At 37.8% G+C, this 18,060-nt stretch overlaps 1 protein-coding gene across 3 annotated transcripts in view; it reads right to left on the bottom strand.

The window, feature by feature from the left end:
* Window positions 1-18,060, bottom strand: part of raph1a (Ras association (RalGDS/AF-6) and pleckstrin homology domains 1a) — a 67,974-nt gene that overhangs the window by 5,380 nt on the left and 44,534 nt on the right. For 2 of the 3 annotated variants that reach the window (XM_065292851.2, XM_065292852.2), the window contains exons 6-15: window positions 16,812-16,886; window positions 13,027-13,104; window positions 9,745-9,904; window positions 6,869-6,990; window positions 6,192-6,257; window positions 5,930-6,073; window positions 3,710-3,820; window positions 3,133-3,231; window positions 2,907-3,027; window positions 1,929-2,068 (exon numbers count right to left, since the gene is read on the bottom strand). In XM_065292851.2, coding sequence (XP_065148923.2) covers window positions 1,929-2,068; window positions 2,907-3,027; window positions 3,133-3,231; window positions 3,710-3,820; window positions 5,930-6,073; window positions 6,192-6,257; window positions 6,869-6,990; window positions 9,745-9,904; window positions 13,027-13,104; window positions 16,812-16,886 — 1,116 coding nt within the window. The remainder of the gene's footprint in view (window positions 1-1,928; window positions 2,069-2,906; window positions 3,028-3,132; window positions 3,232-3,709; window positions 3,821-5,929; window positions 6,074-6,191; window positions 6,258-6,868; window positions 6,991-9,744; window positions 9,905-13,026; window positions 13,105-16,811; window positions 16,887-18,060) is intronic. The other variant, XM_065292853.2, reaches the window with a different exon arrangement.

Raw genomic sequence — 18,060 nt, forward strand, 5'->3', positions numbered from 1 at the left:
TAAGAGTTAACAAATCATTTCAACACAACCCAAACCAACAGTGTCCCACACCAGTCCAGCATTCACAAAACAACCATAAGATAAATGGCTTCACACATGTTGTATCAGTGGTTAGTTGATTTTGAATTCTACATGTGAGGATGATATAAAACATAAAGGCTAGGGTGTGAAGTCTTTTCACACTCCTAACCTGAATCCCCACCAGCACATAAGGCTGTAGCTTTTCCAGGCTCGACTTTGACATCCTGGGTAGACAAACAGAGAGGGGACCAATTAACAGAGACATAAAGGTGGGGACACTGCAACACTGTGTGTGATTGATGTGCCACAATCACACAGTGACTGCCAAACTCTGATTGACTCAAAATGCTACATTACAATCGAAAGAGTATCTAAGTTATCAGCTGCGATTACTGACACAATCAAACTGAACATATTTCATTTCTCTTCAGTGTAGAATACTCCTATCTCTGTTTTGTTTACTGTGTAGTGTTCTTTCATGTCTTGTAACTATTACAGCTATTAAAAATTGTTACTTCAGAAAATACAGCAGTTTAGCTGTGCTAAAAACACCAGACGTTAAAACGTCTGCGCTGAATATCACCGTGCAATGCCCATAAGATAAGGTTGTGTTATCAATTACATGTTAGAGACAATATGAAGAGTTTAGATGCAAAAGCCGCTAAACGTCACCTCTGTCAAAAAGAAGATTCAAATCTGCTTAGTCCTGGCCTCAGGCCAATTAGAAATACCGATTTGTTGGCCGAATCCGATAAACCGCAACAATTTTTCAGCAAAGTCCTCTAAGTGCACGGAAGAAGAACTGGATTAACGAAAGCACGTGCATGTCACAGTTTTAGGAGGTTTACCAAATATATTAAGATATTGACCAATGTTTTGAGCATTTTACCTTTATTCAGAAAGGGACTATTTAGAAATGGAAATGTTTGCATGTACTTAGAGGGTTTTGCACTGAATATGTTAAATACTAATGAAATGCCAAAAATCACATTTGGGAAAAAAGGCATTTAAATTATTAACTAATAACATTTCATTGCTATTAAAGTAAAACTACTGATCCTAAACATAAAAGCCTGAAAAAACCTGTCAGACGCTCTAAAGCCCTTTTCACACAAAGATTACGAAAAATACACGGAAAATGCGTGCTGGGGTTTGTCCGGGGTCGTTTGATTATTAGTGTATTCACACTGTCGATAATTTTCTGGAATCTGTGCATCCATTCACACACATACCATAAAGACACATGGCTATTTAATGTACTTGGTAAGTTTTTTCCACAGCATCTGAAGTTTGCAAAATTAGCCGTGATTTCTCTCTCTTGAAACCACGTGTCTGCATTTTTGTTCATGACAAGATCATAAGGAGCGCGTGATGCACGGTTGATCTGTGTTAAATCCACATGTCAAAGAGCTGAACCATAATTTCCTGTTGCAATGACCCGCACGTCCTAACTAAAGCACACCCCTTATGGAATCGTTTCTGCCTCACGTTCACACAAAATGCTTTCCATATAGGTTACGGCAAAGTTACTAGGTCCTCTTTACGGGAGCAATCCCAGAACATTTACAGGAGGTGTTTGTGTTCACACAGAAGCATCTCTGCCAATTAACAGAATTTTTCTGGGACCAAAGTGCGTTGGGAATGGGGTATAAGAGGGTTTTGCATCTGAACTCTTCATATGTTCTAGTGGAACAATGACACTAAACATGAAGACACCATAAATGACACTAGTTATTATTATGGTTTTATTATAATCAAAAAAATTCATTATGAATAAGGATGCAGAAGTTATCACAAAATGGCCATGAAATGGGGTCAAGAAAAGACATTAGGATAGTGAAGAAATGTAGGTAGAGGTGAAAGGTTAAGCAGAGCATGAGACGATAAGTAATGTTCTCAATGGTCACCTTAGACTCATCAGCCTGATTGCCTCTCTTCCAAGCCTCAGAAAAGATGGAACTGACCACACTTTGAGAGCGAATATGAGCAGAGGATGTGGTCTCTGACACGCCGCTGTCTGATTGGCTAGAGTGGTTAGATTGAGATTCTGTAGGTATGAAAAAAGCATTCAGTTAAAAACCGAATGAACAGGTGAAATATCTTTATAAAGAGAACTGCTATATGACATTTTCCTCTGTAATAGCCCATATAAAAAAAGTGTCCCGGATATTCTTCACAAGCTCAACTTTTGCACTCTATGGAAAAAAATTATGAGGGTGAGTAAATAATAGATTTAACTTTTTTTGCCAAACTATTCCTGTAATTTAACATTAAACTAACAACCCCGTTAAGCCTCCTGACATTTATTGCCTGTATTTCTGCTGCTGCTGAATTGAGGGGCAACCTTCATATCTCTCTGATGAAGCCAATACGGAAGTGACTTAAACTGCAATTCATCGACTCGCCGCTTGAGGGAGGCTCCAAAAGGGAGTCAATTCCCATAGACCACCATGTTAAAAATGTCCAACTTTACAGTAGAAAATTAAATGTTTACAGCCTGGTACAAAAAGTGTTTTTGGTCTGTATAGCTAATTTTGCCCTTCGTGACAACTGTGAGGGGGGTGATTTTTTTTGTAACTCATCCGTTTAAAATATATTAAGCCTTAAAGTTCTGCATAATGAAGGGTGTGGCCACTTGAGTAAGGGGTGAACGGCCACTGCTGTCACTAGAATCGAGCTAGGCGGGTGTGGTTTCAGCAACCAGCCACCTCAGCTTCACCCATGTCCCACCTCTTTACCCATTTTTGGTTTTCTGGGAGTGATTCGCGGTGACGCGTGGCCAAGATGCCGACGGCTTTAAGCTTCAAAAACGATCTTCACAAACCAATGGGTGACATCACGGACACTACGTCCATATTTTTTTACAGTCTATGTGCTGAACTCACCTGGTATACTGGAGGAACTGGAGCCAGACTTCATACTGGAACTGGAAAGGGAAGACCAGTCATGAGCAGCCTCTGTGCGCTTCATAGCCTCCTGGTAGTTCAAATACAGCTGCTTCCCATACTACATTAAAAATCACAGAGATTCAGCCACTGTCACTTTAAAACATGTAGAAGTACGTAAACTGCACAAAGCAGGGTGATGTCATCAGTCTGACAGTAATGTTACCTTAGCGATGCGTAGCCCATTGACCCACTGATGTAACGTTCTGACATCATCACAGCAAAGATACTTAATGTACTGTGATTTCTTCTGAATCTGAGGGTGCTGCATTGGAAAATCAGAGATGATCTTATGTTTCATTTATTATACTTACATTGATGCATTTTATTGTCTGTGATCAATGCTTATAGCTGAAATTCACTAACAAATAGATATTTCAAAAATTTTGATTGGATGACCCATGTTTAAAGCTATTCTAAAATAAAGATAAACCTGTATTAACCAACTAATGTCTGTGCAGACTGGGATCTGGCTTTTACATCCCCAGAGCTTCAAAGGTCCTTTGGCAAAAAAACATTTTTGCTGTCTGCTCTTACCATACAAAAAAATAAAAATCTGTAATCTGAAGAAGTCAAGCAGACTTCAAAACACCACCACTCATCTTTACCAACAAAATTCAAAATACACTTAATGACTAGAAATTACAATGTTCATGTTGTTCACACAATACTTTTATCTTTCATATCTTTTTTTTCATTAGGATGTAAAGCACTATATGTGATAGATGATTGTTGTCTCTCACCTTCAGGACCATACAGTAGTCAGTTGGGGCTTTATATTTGCTGCGATAGTCCTGACCCAAATACACATTAACATGATCCAGCTGTAGGAAACAAACCAGGTCTCTAGAGGCCTGCAAAATGACAGCAGATGAGAGAAAGGGTTAACTTGTTTCATGTTTAACACTTTTAACTAATTTCACCCTCTAATAACAGTGTTTGGGAGAATAGCTTTCTTATTTTCATATTCATAACATTTTAGAATATTAGAGACTTTGATGAGCATGCAACCTGTTTCTATCCATTGCTTATCCATCTGCATAAATGAAAGCTCAAAAGTGCACACTGGCTATTTTGAGACACCCTTATAGTTTCATATTTTACACAGTCACTCACCTTTACCTAGAGTTAGCAGCAAAGTTTAAAAAAGATAGCACATGGTTATGCTGTTGAAAACCAGCACTTGACCCCAAATGAATGTAGTATGAAGAAGAGACAAGGTTCTTCTTCTGTTCTAGGATGAGATTCAGTATTGTTTCTTCTAGATTCAGGCCAGAGTTGTTAGTATGAAACAATATAAGAGTACACAAGTAATGCAGATGGACAGCATCTGAGTGATGGCTTTAGGATGTGTGGCAGCTGGTCTTTTTTTCTCTCTATCGCCCTCTGCCTCTCTGTGATCTGTGTGTAATGAGCAGACACTGGCTCACGCCTCCTCTGAACTTGACCTCATTAGCTGATCTCTAAACAGCGTGTTTGTATGTCAGCAGTGACACTGAACTGACAGTGAATCTCTCAGTCAAGCCCATTCCAAAAGTGCATTTAACTTTCAAAGTGATGCTGAATAAATAAAAGGGAATATGGAGAGATACTTGGGGGGGGGATTGCAGAGAAAAAATTTAATGGGGTGTACACACCAAACACAAATTCAATGATTTGCACGAGTAGATTACATACAAAGTCAATGCAAAAAGAAACAAACGGATGCAAATGATGGAAATTGGGGTGCACATGAATGACGAGAATTGGGCAGCGCAATTGCCACAAATTCACCTCAAACGTACCTTTGCGCAAGTTGTAAATATTCCGAACATGAAAAAAAATTAGCATGACAAGAAGTTTAATCCCACGAGTAATCTAGAGCGAGGTAAGCGATGCTTTGCATTTGGTGTGTACGCAGCATTCGGCTTAGTAAGGTCAATATAGAAAAGGAAATAATTTCTAGTGCTGCATACACACCAAACGCAAAGCATTGCGTTCTTGCTCTAGATTACTCACGCATTTAACTTTGTGTCATGCAAATGTTTCACTTGAGTTGAATATTGTCAACTTGGGCAAAGACGCGTTTGAGGCAAATAGCATTTGTTTATGCGGCAATCGCAACGCCATATTTGCATCATTCGCTTCGCCCTGTGCGAGTTTGCGTTTTTGAATTGACTTTTTATGTAATCTAAACCGTTGAATTTGCGATATCGCTGAATTAGATCGCGAACTTATGTGCACATAATCCTTTATCGCTCTCATATGTGCATAAACCCAGTATCTCTATGTAGATAAGTCTTTTTGTGTGGCAGTGAAATTAAGAATACTGATAAATATAGATAAATATTTTACACATAGACACACAAAAGCAGATAAAATAATTGTTACACAATTGTTTAATCGAGTTTCACTCTTTACTTTGTTATTGTTATGTTTGAAATAAAAAATTTTTACCACAAATTATTACTAAATTGCAATCGCATACAGTACTGCGCAAACCACCACCACCAGCTTTGAGTTTATAATATTTTTCAGATCTCTTTATTAAGATACAAAAATCTGGAAATATGTCGAAAATAAAAACTTTTCAGTAAAAAATGGCAGTCAGTATTTAGTTTGACCTCTCTTGGCACTAAACACACTCTTTTGAGGAGACTTTAGTCGTGAACTCATTTGATTAGAATAAGGATTTCATTTCATGAATGCAGTTTCCTGCTATGGCTCAAGTATAAGAGAAGGTCACATAATAATAAAATTTAAAAAATTTAAATAAAGAGATTGTGAAATAATTATATATGGTCACTATACCATTGCAAAAGCAACTAATCTAATATGCCCAAGATGTTTGCACAGTACTGTACGTCGCACAAATACAGTGGCGCTTCTTTCATGAAGCACACAGGAAACAGAACACAAAGTCTGCTTTTTATAAAGGGATACAGATTTCAACAAAGACAAATAGAAACAGACTCATAACTGACCTTGGCTTTACCCTTTGGCACATAATATATCCCCGAAGCTCGTAACAGGAAGTAGCGCTTCTTCCATGATTTCTTGCCGTCGTCTTTAAGCCACAGCACTCCTTCCATCTCAGGCACACTGACGGAGCTACCACAAAAACATTCCTGCACACACATACACAACGCAAACATAACGTTTCTGACATGACCTAAATAAGTCATGTAATTTAAAGCACTAAGAAAGATTGCGTGCATTTGTAAGTAAGTTCACAGTCTGTCTTACCTCCAGCAAAGCCTCCTTATTTCTGTCTGCCATCTCACACGTCTCCTTCCGCCCCAGCAAATAGTTCTGAGAAACAGACAATTACAGATGATAAAGTGTCAGGTAAGCTAAACCAAAGACTGACACAAACAAACAGTTTTTTATACATACTGTAGCCCTAACTGAAACAAAACTTTGATGAAGCCTTTTATAAAAGCAATAAGGAGATGCTACATTGATAGTATAGTCTTCATTCATGCTTACACAGTATTTATAGCACAGTTGCCTGTAGCATCCCTTTCAACGAAGTAAGATGAAAATATATAACTAATAATTATTCAAGTTCCAGTGTTTGTAAGGAGTCATCTGGTGGGATTAAAAGAGTCCAGAGCCACAGATTCAAGTCTGGTCAGTGAACATGCTTTGGTCAGATCAATTATTCATTCCGGTTCTGAATTTACACAATGTTGACCTACATCACCCACCAGCATCATCATCACTGATCGATCCAATCATCCACATGATGAACGTTGGGTTGTTTCAACACATGCTTGGGTAAAATATGGACAGATCTGAGCATTGGGTTAAATTTACCTAGAAAATGTCCCAGCATTTTTGGTTTCTCCCTACTTAAACATTTATCTATGATTTCACCCTAAATAAATAGTGCTGATTTCAATTCTGAGCATATATATTACCTGTGGGTTTTTGAAAAGAGCATATTTCTCAATTCGTTCAATGAACATCAATCTGTTGGTGCTGTCTCTAGTCCAGTTCAGAAGATTCTCCACCAGGTTCTCATGATCCTCAAAGATTCTCTCTGGAGAAACAAGAAAGATGATAAATGAATTGTGCACACTGCAAAGTGTATTTCTGATAAGTATTTAAAGTTCTTAAAGAGTATAGTTATAAAACAATTCCAGTCCTTAATTTTGATTGGTCAATAGCTGTGTGTTATTTACAATAAAGCACAGCTATGACATCCAATGATTTTGTGTTTAACTGCGCAGCATACATAAACATATGTGAAACATTTTGTTGCTGTTCACAGTCCGTCAGGTACAATTTTTTCCAGTGAAAGGAATTATTTTACTTTCTAAAAGTTGTGTTAATCCTTTATTACTTATTATAATTTAAATAACCATTTTATAAAAGCAATAAGATACTCGAAGCTAATGTTGTGTCGTGAATCAGAGGTCTTCTCGTGTCCAAAGAAATGTACTCGACCCAAATCTATCTTTACCCGAACCCAACATGCAGAAATCTTTATTTTTAAAAGAAAGCCAAACCAGAAAAAAAAGACCAAGTGGCAATTTTTTTAACCCGACTGGACCCGAAAATAAATGGCACAGACGTGTGTGCAGTCTGCAGCCCCGCACGCACAAGTCAGACAGAAAGAAACCCTGTGACCTTGCAACCAATTTGGTCCGCTGCTCCATTTATTTTCCTTTGTTATCTGGACGATGACACCAAGGTAACGCTAAAATGTGCATTTAAAATTGACAGGTCTCAACGAAAATCAACCTACCGCCAGCAACATGATGCCGCAAGCAGACTGTCATAAGTAGCACAGGTATTTTATAAGATATTAAGTAAAGATCATCTTCCATGAAGACATTTTGTAAATTTCTTACCGTAAATAAATATATAAAAAATGTATTTATTATAAGTAATATGTGTTGCTAAGGACTTCATTTTGACAACTTAAACGTGATTTTCTCAAAATGTAGATTTTTTAAACGTTTATATTTAAATAGTTGTATCTCTGCCAAATAATGTCACATCTTAACAAACCATACAACAATGGAAAGCTGATTTATTTATCACATTATTCTGTAAAACTGGAGTCTTTTCAATTTGGTGATGTTTGAGCTTGCCAACTTTTGAGCTTTACTTTGGAAAACTCAATTTACTCAATACTTTTATATATGTATTTAATATAAGCATGAATTTTAGAAGCATGATTATTCACTTTTACAGAATATTTTCTCCTCTTTACTAATATTTTACATTCTGATATGGAAGAACAGGTAAACTTAGGGCAGGTTAAGTGGCTTGTAAATTCAGTTAGCAGGAGAACTCACAGTCAATAATTATTCCAATTACTACAAGTCTTCAGAGACAACAGATATTTTCAGGTCTATATGTGCGAGAGAAAAACCCCAGGAGCCATTTATGACAACAGAATGAAGTGCACTATATAACTCAAAATAGGTTAAAACCCACTGAGGTAAAACAATGCAATACATGAAAACTTTTTAGGCTTACTCTTGATCTCAACATCACTAAATCGTGACGAAAGGAATGTTATTGTATTGACATTAAAATGTCCTATCTTAGCCTAATGTTTAAACGTTATTAACTTAAAAGGTGCCAAAGAATGCATTGCAACAACATGTTAAATTGTTCCCTGATGTCTACATAGAAGTTATGTGAGTTTATGAAGTGCAAAAATTATCCAGAAATGTTTTTACATGTTCATTTACAAACCTAGGATTTGTCCCCATATTGAAATGGTCTATTAATACCTTATTTGAAAGGGCCATGAATAATAATGTTGAGCTCTGCTCTGATTGGCTGTTTCTCAAGAGGCTCATTTCAGTAGTTCTGCGTGTGTGCAAACAGAGATTATTTTTGAGCCTGTATCAGACGAAGATACAGATTTTTAAGAATAATCAATTATTTGAAAATTGAAAATGGACGTTTCTGAGTGGTAGGTTTGTGTTTTTTATTATGGACCTGCAAAACTTCAATAGGGAACTTCAGCCTAAATATAGCATTAACAAGCATTTAGTGCTAATTCTGCACTAATGTTTTAAGCATTGAAACAACATTGTAATTAATTTAATGTTGGTGCGTACATCACGGCGTTAACGTCACAGTGTTATCTCAAGATTGGCCTGTTTCCAGCGGTCTTTTGCAAGCAAGAGGTTAACATGAGGAGGAGGAAACAATAGTGTTTAAGGCTCACAATGTGTCATTACCACGGACAGAACTCTTATTATTCCTCTATGCCTAGAAAAATGCAGTTTTCCATTCTACAGGGCCTTTAAAAAGTGTGCAAAGAGTGCCTCAGCAAGGGCTTTTGTAAGGCAAATAGCAAATGCAAGAATATTCCTGGAACCATCTTTAAAGTTGGTGCTTTCAGTGAAGTTACCCTAATGTTTAATCTATCTAGCTTCTCTAAACAGCAAATGATTGTATGGATTAATCCTCCTAGGATTTCAGACATACATTTTGATTTTACTAATCTACACTCACTGCAAATCTGCTTCTGCAATCGAGTAAACTGAATATGACTGCTGCTGTGTTTCTGAGGATCAGTGGAAAAAAAAAAAAAAAAGAGGAGAACTATCATCCTGCTGACCTGTGCTTTGTCTGAATCAAACCCTTCATGAAACTAATCAGCTTGTTATGTTTTTATGTCTGTCAGGAAATAAATTTGTTAACAAGGTACCAAGCTTTGGTTTACCTTTGGTAAAGTTCATGAAAATGAGCTACATTGTGGACAAGATTTTTTGCAGAAGTCTAGCTCTGTGTGAAAGGAAGGCAGAGGTCTTTATCTGGCTCTTACCCATCTGGAGTTCAGAGATGACTTCTACCAGACACCAGTCCAGGCTATAACCACAATGGGATTTGTCCAGCAGACTGTCCAGAACTTGACGCACCGTCTGTCTCTCATCCACCATCATAGTCTTGGAGCTTTCATCTGATAGGTGCACTCGGATAACCAACTGGGGAGAGAGAAAAGACATGTTTGGCTTGGTTTAAAGTTTCTTTACCAACATTTTCCTCTCACATCTGCAAGTTGCATCCTGACCTCTGTTTTGTGACATTTCATTAAGGGATTTGTTCTTTTGAAAACACCCCAGGCATCCCATGACCTAATGATCCAAAAGCTCATCCAAGTTATTACAGCATGATTTGAGAATGCTCAGTAGTATGAGTTAGGCAAGGTTAATGTTACACATTAACTTCCAAATTCAACATTTGTTTAGTGAAACAGAAAAAGCTCATTTGTAAGAGTAGGCATAGGTTCTTTTGTTTACATTGTTTATGCATTTTATTAAAACGCTTATTTTTATTTCCAGGTTTAAATTAGATTTGAATCTCAGATTGTCAGTGTGGACAGAGACATAACCCTACGGTACATATCCTCCATTTTAATAAGATTCCTGTTAACCAATGAGAATGTGCTCTCTCTCTCTCTCTCTCTCGTTACACCCACTGACCTACATCTCCCTGTACTGATGATCAAAGGCCAAAAAAACCAATCCAATACAAATGATGCAAACCATAATTTCAAGCATATTTAAAATCACAGTGAATGTACAGCCTTCACTTTTATTTCATTTCGAATAAATTCGCCTACATTTAATTCCTTATTTCAAACAAACATCTTTCACATTGTCATTATGAGGTATTGTTTGTAGATTTTTTAGAAAAACAATGCATTTAATCAAATTTGGAATAAGGCTGTAACATAACAAAATGTGGAAAAAGTGAAGCGCTGCGAATACTCTCTGGATGCACCGTACAGATCTTAAATCCTCAAAATCAACACTCTGTCTCTTTCTGTGCGCACATCTCATCGCAGATCAGTTTAAATGATTTTATTTGTAAATCATCGTAGAGTACTTTGGAAAATTATTCAAGCAATGATGATCCAAGTCACATGACGCATCCCTGAACTGCACCATTAATCCAGCCACATGCCAGATTCCATCTCACATCCCAGCTTTTCTGAAGCACATTTACTGTGATTTTACTCAGAGATTTAAGAGAAGCGTCTAAAGAGACACAGGCTCAGTTTGTGTGCTGTGACAGTGACCTGACCCAGAAAACGGTCAAGCCATCAGGACTGCTCACACAGAGTGCAGACACTGAGAGACAGTAAGGTCACATGTGCTCACATGCAGTCACGTATCCAATCCTCTCTCTGCATTTAAATTGTTTTAATACACCTGTCTTTACCGTTTAACACACGTTAGCGCACCCATGTTTACCTGACCAGATAACAGTACAGAAACTGAGGAAGTCTTCAGTTTAAAGGTATGGGATTCTAAAACTTTAAAAATTAGCTGATGTAAATTTATATATAAAAAAAATTTTTAACTTGGGCAAACACAGATCCTTTATATCTGTACAAAATGTCTCTGTTTGTTTAATGGTCTGATTAGTGGCTAAACTGAACTTTGGAACAAATACCTTGTCGAAAATAACAAATGTTTGGTTTCCTAAACACGAGGGGAGACCATGGACCAACGATATGTAAAGGGAGATTTGGTGGCCGATCTGTAGTTTACATTGTATACAGTAATTTTACACAATAACGCCAGCTCAGTTTAGTTTTTGATACACTTTAGCTATGATTTAAATTAAGGTAATCTACTTGTTATTTATTTTGCATGTTATCAGAAATAAACTACTCTAAAAGGACCCTATTGTTATTGATTCTTTGCGGAAGTGTATCACTTGCTTATTATTGCTGAAACAGTCAATACATTTCATAAGCTTATTTTATATACTGCCTGAACTGATATGTATTTACTGTGAAGCTGCTTTGCAACAATTAGGCATGGCTGGTATAAGGTATTGCCATTGCAACACTAAAATGTGTTTAGTTATTTTTTAAAAATAAAGCCTTTAACTTATAATTTTCTTTAAAAATATATATAATATATTACATGTAAAAATCAATCAATTTAGATGACTTAATGATTTAATTCATTTTGTGCAAACACAGCTCACCTTGGAAACTGTATTACAGAAAATGTTAGTGGTTTTGACTCTTTAAAACCTCAGTATACGTTATAAATGGTAACCGACCCATGCCTAGCAACAATGCGTAAATAAATAAAACAATTAATTGATTTACTTCAAAAATAATTTTTTAGCTTCTAGTAATTTTCTAATAAAATTACAATACAATTACAAGAAAGTAAAATAATAGATTTAACTAGTGTTCAGACTTTTTGACCCTACTTTATATTTATACAGCCAAATGTGAAGCATCCACTGAACACCTGAGGATAACACTCAGATGAAGCAAACCATGAAAGGTCACGTTCTTCCTGATCCCATTTTTTAAATCGTAGTCAGTGTGTAATGTTGCGATAATAGCATAAATAATACCTGTGAAATGCTAAAGCTCAAAGTTCACTGCCAGGCGATATATTTTCTTTAACAGAATTCCCCTTTCAAAGGCTACAGCGAACGGCCGGTTTGGACTACAGTCCTCTACTTCCTGCTTTAATGACGTCACTAGAAGAGTTTTTTGACTAAACTCCGCCCACAGGAATACGTCAGTCGCCAGTTAAGCTAACGGCACGCTTAGCTGCTATCGAATAACCACACACTAAACAAACTACACAATTAAAACTCAATACGTATTTCTGAAGGAGGGACTTCATAGAACAAGGAAGACATCAGCCTGTTTTGAGGACAGTGAAAACAATAGTATACAGATGAGTAAATTGTGTGAAAAATACTGCTTTTTTACACGTGAAACATAAAGATGTTATATTTCGCACTGTAAACACAATCAATGCTTCAAAAACACAAAAATACCTTTAAAAAACCTTCATAGGTTTAAGTAAACCTGATTTAAGCATGTAAATGTGATGCATTACACTCCTGCTGTGAACCAGGCACATGTCCCTACTGACCCACTTTTACACTGCACATGCTGAAGCTGGGGAAATGATAAGCTACAGTACAGCACAGATTTATAACATTGGAGTTTAAAGACATACACACATTTAAAAACAGGGTTGTGTTTACGGTTCACAATCAGGTACACTTCACCTTTATCGTCTTCTGCGTAAGGAAAACTGGTAATTCCAGATCATCTCACCTTTTTAACTTGCGCCTCCTTAATCTTCTCCAAAGCCACTCGGATGTTTTCAGCTTTTTGTTTGGCAGCTTGCTCTTCCTAAATAAAGACACACAAACACAGTCAGCACACAAAATCTCAGTAAATGCACAGTGGGTATATGCTGGATGTTCTAGTTAAACATTTGGACGTTTGATCATTTTAAAACCCAAAATGCACCACTCATCCATTTACCTGACTTTTCCAGCAAGATGCCATTGTACGTACGTATGTTTGACTTAACAATAAAACCTTTGATTCTTTGGTCGGCACAATAAAGGAAAGTTTAAGCGGCAATAAGACATCTGTCGGTAAACACAATCTGAACGTTGCGGTCCTTTTATACAGATTCTCCTCGGCAGATTAGAGAAAGCTGCCTTCAATAGTCACATCCGTGGTCCAGCGGAGACGGGTCAGAAAACTCAATTATTTGCAGGTAAAATCCAAAAATATTCAACAGTAACAGTTCTGAACCAAATCCATGTCTGTCCTTTACAGCTCTGGCGGTCACTGAGGTGTGCAGACCCATGCTGAGAGCAGTTTAATGTTTAACTAAACCTGTAATGGTCAAGTTGGTCCCAGCTTCATTTCTCAAGTATTAATGACTTGAAGCGACCTCTCCAGTCTGCAGTGTAGATCATTCCAGGAGAAGCTCTTCTGCATAACAGCATACAGTAAACCAAATCTACCACAACCAGATGAGAGGTGGAGGATGGGCACAACAAGCAACGCTCTACTAGCTACAGTCTACTAGCTAATCTCTCTCAGTCTCTCTCTCTCTCTCTCTCTCTCTCTCTCTCTCTCTGTCTAGGATAATGCAATGCCCCTCCTCCTTTCCCGTCAGATGCATTTCAGTCATGCATCTTTGTTTCTGTGTGTATTTGTGTGTAGCAGCTTTGGTGTGGGCTTGGGCTTGTGCCAAGGTGTGTATTATCTTCTCCACGCTGCTGTTAAGGTACAAAAACACAAGATTCCTCTCGTTTAACCAACAAAATCTTGAACGCAAGTTATAGTCCAAGCCCATATTAGCACATCCTCCCCAAACTTAATAGTGTAACATGAAAACATGACACAGCAGTTTTCAACCGGTTCTGCTTCAGAGCACAGGTTGACAATTAAGTGGCGACCCGTATTTAATATACTGTTTTGTTTACTTAAATCCTGTGTAGTTTGGTTCACCATGTTAGAGGTAAGCAATCTGTCCATGTTGGCATTTGTCCAGTTTGGCTAGTGTTTACCAAGTGACAGAGGGTCGATTGGATGCAGTATTTTTTCTAATAAGTGATTTTTTTAAATTGAAATTTCTTGTATAATACTTATCAGATTCAGAACACGGATGTGACCTATAATTCTACATCGCAAAACAGATTAGGCTGCGTCCAAAAGCTTAGGCAGATAACTTGTATCCGCGCTGCCTCATGAGGCAATGACTTCGGAGGCATGAAGGCAGCTCTGGGAAACGCATTCGGACAGCCTTCATAGATAGCGTAATGGAATCCTGTTTGAAATAGAATCAGAGAGCGCCTTTGTGATAACTAAAAACTGCAATATTAATTTAATGCTAGTAATGCACTTTTTGTAACTTTATTTTGTACTCCAGACGATTTCTTAGCTGTCATTTTATTTTTTCGAACTTGACCAGGCTCGACCAATCACATTCCCTGCGCACACCCATGCATAGAATTGTGGGACAAGGCAATGAGGGTATCTCAGGAGACAGGAAGTAAACCAAACATTGTATTCGGACATTCCTTGATGCCTTGGAATTCTGCGTCTGAATGCAGCATTTTAAAACTTTTAACGCACCCAACATTACTGTGATAGCAGGAAGGGTGCAAGTAAAAATCTGGTTATGGTTCCAATGTTTTTTTTTAAAGGAACACGGCCACATTTTGAGAATTTAGCTTATTCACCGTATCCCCCAGAGTTAGATAAGTCCATACATACCTTTCTCATCTCCGTGCGTGCTGTAACTCTGTCTGACGCAGCCCCCGCTAGCTTAGCTTAGCACAAAGACTGGAAGTAAATGGCTCCAGCTAGCAAACTGCTCCCAATAAGTGACAAAATAACGCAAACATTTTCCTATTTATGTGTTGTGATTTGTATAGTCACACAGTGTATAAATAACAAGGTCATATGAGACACAGCCATCTTTTAACAGTATATATACTGGGAACTATATTCTCACAAGGCGAAGCACTGCTACTTGGGCGGAGTGATTTGCTCGCAGCACCCGAGAAGCCCCCTGGTGAGGAGCAGAGAGTTCGGTCACAGTTGTGCAAATCGCGCCCAACGTCATTCATGTTTTTCCACTGTCCAATCGAATGAGGGGAGAGGCGGGCCTTCCATTATGGTGACAGAAGTTTAGAGTTGCTTGGAACAACCGGACTGCACTCCCTCTCCTGTTTGTTTATGCACCTCTCACCCTCGATCAAGCGTCCCTTTTAAAAAAAATTTGCTAATATGACAGTTAACAGCAAAAGAGCGCTCACGCTTTAATAATTGACTAACAGGACAGCTGGGTCGGTGGCTGCCTAGCAATACAAAAAACTGTGCCGCACTGCGTGCCTTGCGTTTGGTGTGATTGGCCCCTTAGCAGTCAAAATATCAGCAGCCATGGACCCTGATCAGGACACATCAGCTATAATCGCTAAATGCTTTTATTCGGGGAATACGCAGCTTGTTATTTCTGAAGAAACTCGATCACCTCCAGGAATCCATTTGTTGTGATGTTACTCTCCACCTCGTGAGTCTGTATGCCACCTGTCCACAGACAACAGATCTGAGGATGTACCTCTATAATGAACAGGTACACACAAACCCAGAGCGACTGCAGAGTCACACATTACTTGTATTCATAACAGCAGTTTTTGCTAGCAATCACAATGTAAGCAAATATAGTTTTATTCTGTTGAACTCAAATGTCCAAATGTTTAACTGTCTTCATGCAACACCACTTACCCACATGGTGCATGGCAAAATACAGAGGCATATTTTCTTTTAAATTCAATTACGAGCCGATACCATACAGCCAGCGATGAACAAACTTTTAAAACATTTTCACGCATGCGTGTACAGTACATGCTGTACATACTGTATACTGTTGCAAGCTGACAGTCATAGCGCCAACAGTTTATTATTTATCAGTCAATAGCTTTGTGGTTTATAAACAATATTTTAATGACGAATCTTTAAAGTGAATTAAATATTAGTTCAATAAAAATTCACAAACAAGTCAACACACAAAGAGTTTAAAACCAGGCAAGACAAAAAATAAACACATTTAAAAACGTTTAAACTGTAGCGCACTATGACTATCAACAATACAAAAATGGAGAGCTCAAGTTAAAACAGCGCTGGGCATTCCTGTTGTGTTATAAAACATCACAAACACAATATATGATATGAAGTAACCATGCACGCACAACAGCGTTGCCGAATTGGTTTAACGTATCGGTGACGATTCCCGATATTCTGAATTGACAAGATACAGGCCAAGGACCAGCATGATGCCAGGGTCAAGCCAGCGAAGCTTAAAAGGTCAGTATTAAAAGAGAAATACTTAGATATTAGTTACAACAATAATACAAAGCCACAGTGTTATTTCACTGTACAGGAAGTGCTACCTTACCTATACTCCACATCAAAGATCATAATGAAAGAAAATAGAAAATAAATGGAGAAATGAATCATGCTGGCGTGCACAGAAGTGTTAGAAAGCAACCAAGAGAAATTCATCTCATCCAGAGTGGGCAAGAGTGCATCACCTTGGTCAGCAAGTGAGAGGGCTTTCCTGCAATGCTTTTCAGAATGAGAGAGGTCTCCCTGTCCAGATACGAGTGCTTTGTGCAGAGAGAGAGAGGAGAGATAAGAGTCATTAGTGCTAAGATTAATGAACATGAATGATTCATAGTGTGAAAGCACAAGGGAAAATGTGTGCAATAATCACTGAAACTAAACAGAAAACATCCTGATAAAGACTATCATGGGAAGCATTGGGGCGTAAGCACAAAAGTGCCGTAAGCACAAAAGTGCCGTAAGAATTTGTTGTTTTTCCTAGATTAATTGTGTCGATTGCTTTAAGGTAGAGACACACCAAACCGACGCCAACAAAGTAGCACAGACTGTGAGGTCGGCTCACGTTGCAAGCGTGCTAGCTGCGCCTGCGTCCAGATCCAAAGTTGCCCTGACACACCGAACGTTCATTCTGTGCCTACGTGAGATGAGATAACTTTCTGTACCAGCAGGTGGCAGTAGTTGGCATTATTACTCAAAATGGGAAACTGGAAGAGCTAGTGAATGCTGTTATACAAAAGCATAAGCAAAAAGATTTGTGATAAGTCTTAAAACTAATCTTAAATCGCACGGGGATATTCAAATAATTACGGGGCGGTTTCCCGGACAGGGCTTATCCTAGTCCGAAACTAAAATGCATGATTGAGCTGCCTTAATTTAAAAACACATTGCACTGACATATTTTAATACCATTGTTTGTCGCAAGATGCACACAAGTATTGTTTTTTGCAAGGTTTGACTGTGAAAACTACTTAAAATGTCCTAAAATAACTAAGGCCCAGTCCTAGATTAACCTAATCCCTCTCCTGGAAACAACCCCTACATGGGTCAAAATTATACATCTGTCTTTTATGCCAAAAACGATATTATATTAATGTAAAAATCAGGTTCCATGAAAATATTTTGTACATTTCCTACCATAAATATATCAAAACTTTACTTTTGTGAGTGGATGCAGTTGCTAAGGACTTGATTTGGACAACTTTTAAGGGCTTTTCTATCAATATTTAGATTTTTCAAATAGTTGTATCTCATCCAAATATTGTCCTATCCTAACAATCCACACATCTCTTTCAGATGATGTATAAATCTCAATAATAATAAAAAGAGTATAGGGTCACATATATATCTTTAACGTCTTATGAGTTACATCTTTTTAAATATTCACGAATAGGAATAAGAGATGGAATAAAATGAGATGAGCGTTCTGTGCATTCCTTC

The sequence above is a fragment of the Paramisgurnus dabryanus genome, chromosome 15 (assembly GCF_030506205.2).
Source record: "Paramisgurnus dabryanus chromosome 15, PD_genome_1.1, whole genome shotgun sequence".
Classification (NCBI taxonomy): Eukaryota; Metazoa; Chordata; class Actinopteri; order Cypriniformes; family Cobitidae; genus Paramisgurnus; species Paramisgurnus dabryanus.